Source organism: Lipotes vexillifer, unplaced genomic scaffold, assembly GCF_000442215.2.
Source record: "Lipotes vexillifer unplaced genomic scaffold, Lipotes_vexillifer_v1.1 scaffold69, whole genome shotgun sequence".
Classification (NCBI taxonomy): Eukaryota; Metazoa; Chordata; class Mammalia; order Artiodactyla; family Lipotidae; genus Lipotes; species Lipotes vexillifer.
Genome location: NW_006790942.1, coordinates 5,034,027 through 5,036,209, shown reverse-complemented (window position 1 = coordinate 5,036,209; position 2,183 = coordinate 5,034,027). Strand labels below are relative to the sequence as shown.

The window sequence follows — 2,183 nt, the reverse complement described above, 5'->3', positions numbered from 1 at the left end:
TTCGGTACGTGGGCTTCTCGCTGTTGTGGCCTCTGGAGCACAGGCTCCGGACGCGCAGGCTCAGCGGCCATGGCTCACGGGCCCAGCCGCTCTGCGGCATGTGGGATCTTCCCGGACCGGGGCACGAACCCGCGTCCCCTAGCATCGGCAGGCGGACTCTCAACCACTGCGCCACCAGGGAAGCCCTACCAATATATTTTTAAATCTCCAGAAAATGCCTGGTTTTTATGTCTAAATCATGGGTTGCTAACTGGGTTCTATAAGTAGACTTCAGGGGGCCATAAAAACCCCTGAATTGCTAAGAAATATCATATATACGTTAAAATTGGGTGGGAAAATACCTTTACAATATTGCAAGGGCACAGCATATACAATCTGTTAAAATGCAAAGAAAAATTCTAATTTGATTCCATTAATTCTCCACAATCTCCCCTTCTGAATTTCCTTGATTTGCCTGTTCAGTACGGCAAAAAATTGTAATAAGGAAAATGAGACCATTATGTGGGAGTTTCCACATCAAAGCAAGCATAGAGGGGTCTAAAAAAAAAAAAAATGTGTTCGATGAACGAAATCAGAAAAGCCTCTTTTTATCACTAAATCGAATCCTTTTCCCAGGCTTGCACACTGGAATGTGAGGGGAAGCTGCCTTCTCTCAAGACCTGGGAAACCTGCAAGGAGCTTCTGCAGCTGTCCAAGCTGGAGCTCCCTCCAGACGGCAACAGTGCCCTCGGCAAACAGGAGGACCACCGCTTGCTGGCCAAGAAGTACGGGGGCTTCATGAAGAGGAAGATGGATGAGCTGTATCCCCTGGAGCCGGAGGAAGAGGCAAATGGCGGTGAAATCCTTGGCAAGAGATACGGGGGCTTCATGAAGAAGGAAGTGGAGGAAGACGACGCCATGGGCAATCCCTCCGACCTGCTGAAAGAGCTGCTGGGAGAGGGGAACCAGCGAGAAGGGGCTCCCCACCAGGAGGGCAGGGATGACGCAGACGTGAGCAAGAGATACGGGGGCTTCATGCGAGGCTTAAAGAGAAGCCCCCAGCTGGAAGACGAAGCCAAAGAGGTGCAGAAGCGGTACGGTGGCTTCATGAGAAGAGTGGGTCGCCCGGAGTGGTGGACGGACTACCAGAAAAGGTACGGCGGCTTCCTCAAGCGCTTTGCAGATTCCCTGCCCTCCGACAAAGAAGGTGAAAGTTACTCAAAGGAAGTTCCCGAAATGGAGAAAAGATATGGAGGATTTATGAGATTTTAGTCCCCTTTCCCATCAGTGAGCCCAGGCCCCAGCAAGCCTTCCTCCACCCCCCAGCGAGAGAGTGCTTCGCAGGTCGTGTTGTATTGCCCTGTGCTGCTTGCATTATATAGCTGACTTGATTGTCTGCATAACTTAACTGTACAACCTAAAAGCTGTCATTCCAGGTCCTGTGTTCTTTTGAGAATCCTTAAGCCTTTAAGTATTTGTCTCTTGCAGCTGTCTTGTTTACATGCTCAAATAGCTTTTGGTATTACCTTGTCCTTTATTTTTGACAAAACGCCAGTAAATGCATACTCGTATGTAGATATAATAAACCCATCACCCCAAATGCACAACATTCTTGCAAGTTTCTTCCCCTCCGAAGCTCTCATTCGCCCTTAGGTTTCCACCGCATATCCTAAACTCACAGACAGTGAAACCATCTGCTTTCAGCAGAAGCGTCACTGGCCCCCTCCTCTTCCAACTGCTGAGGCTGCAAAAACATTTTTCATTTAATTCCTTGTATGTGACATCTTAGATGAGCAAACACACAGTAGCAAAACAAAATGTATTTCCACTCTCGTTTCTGGAATTCAGGTACGTGAGGAAAACCCAAAGCCTAATAAAGATACAAACTGTACCCTCATATATAAGGAACTCTGCATTTACATCCAAATGTGTATGTCTCTTTTCTTCAGCAAAATATTTTAGACGTTAATTAAAAAAAAATTAAAGATAATTTAGCCCCATTTTACAAATACAGAAAGTGGAGCCCAGAAAGGTCAATTCATTGGCCCAAGATTGCCCAGCAGTTGAAGGATAGAAATGGAATTAAGACCCGAAATTTCTTGCTCCCAAGCAATGTCCTTTCCACTCCAGTTCCCTGTCTCTCATCCAGGCCACTACCAAGAATTGGAAGGACTTGGGTCTTTATCTCCACTGTTGTCCTCCAC

General features: G+C 47.0%; 1 protein-coding gene across 1 annotated transcript in view; it reads left to right on the top strand.

The window, feature by feature from the left end:
- Positions 1-1,582, top strand: part of PENK (proenkephalin) — a 5,704-nt gene extending 4,122 nt beyond the window's left edge. The window contains exon 3 of the mRNA XM_007464045.1: positions 616-1,582. Within this exon, the coding sequence (XP_007464107.1) occupies positions 616-1,251 (636 nt within the window). The 3' untranslated portion in view covers positions 1,252-1,582. The remainder of the gene's footprint in view (positions 1-615) is intronic.
- The last annotated feature ends 601 nt before the right edge of the window (positions 1,583-2,183 follow it).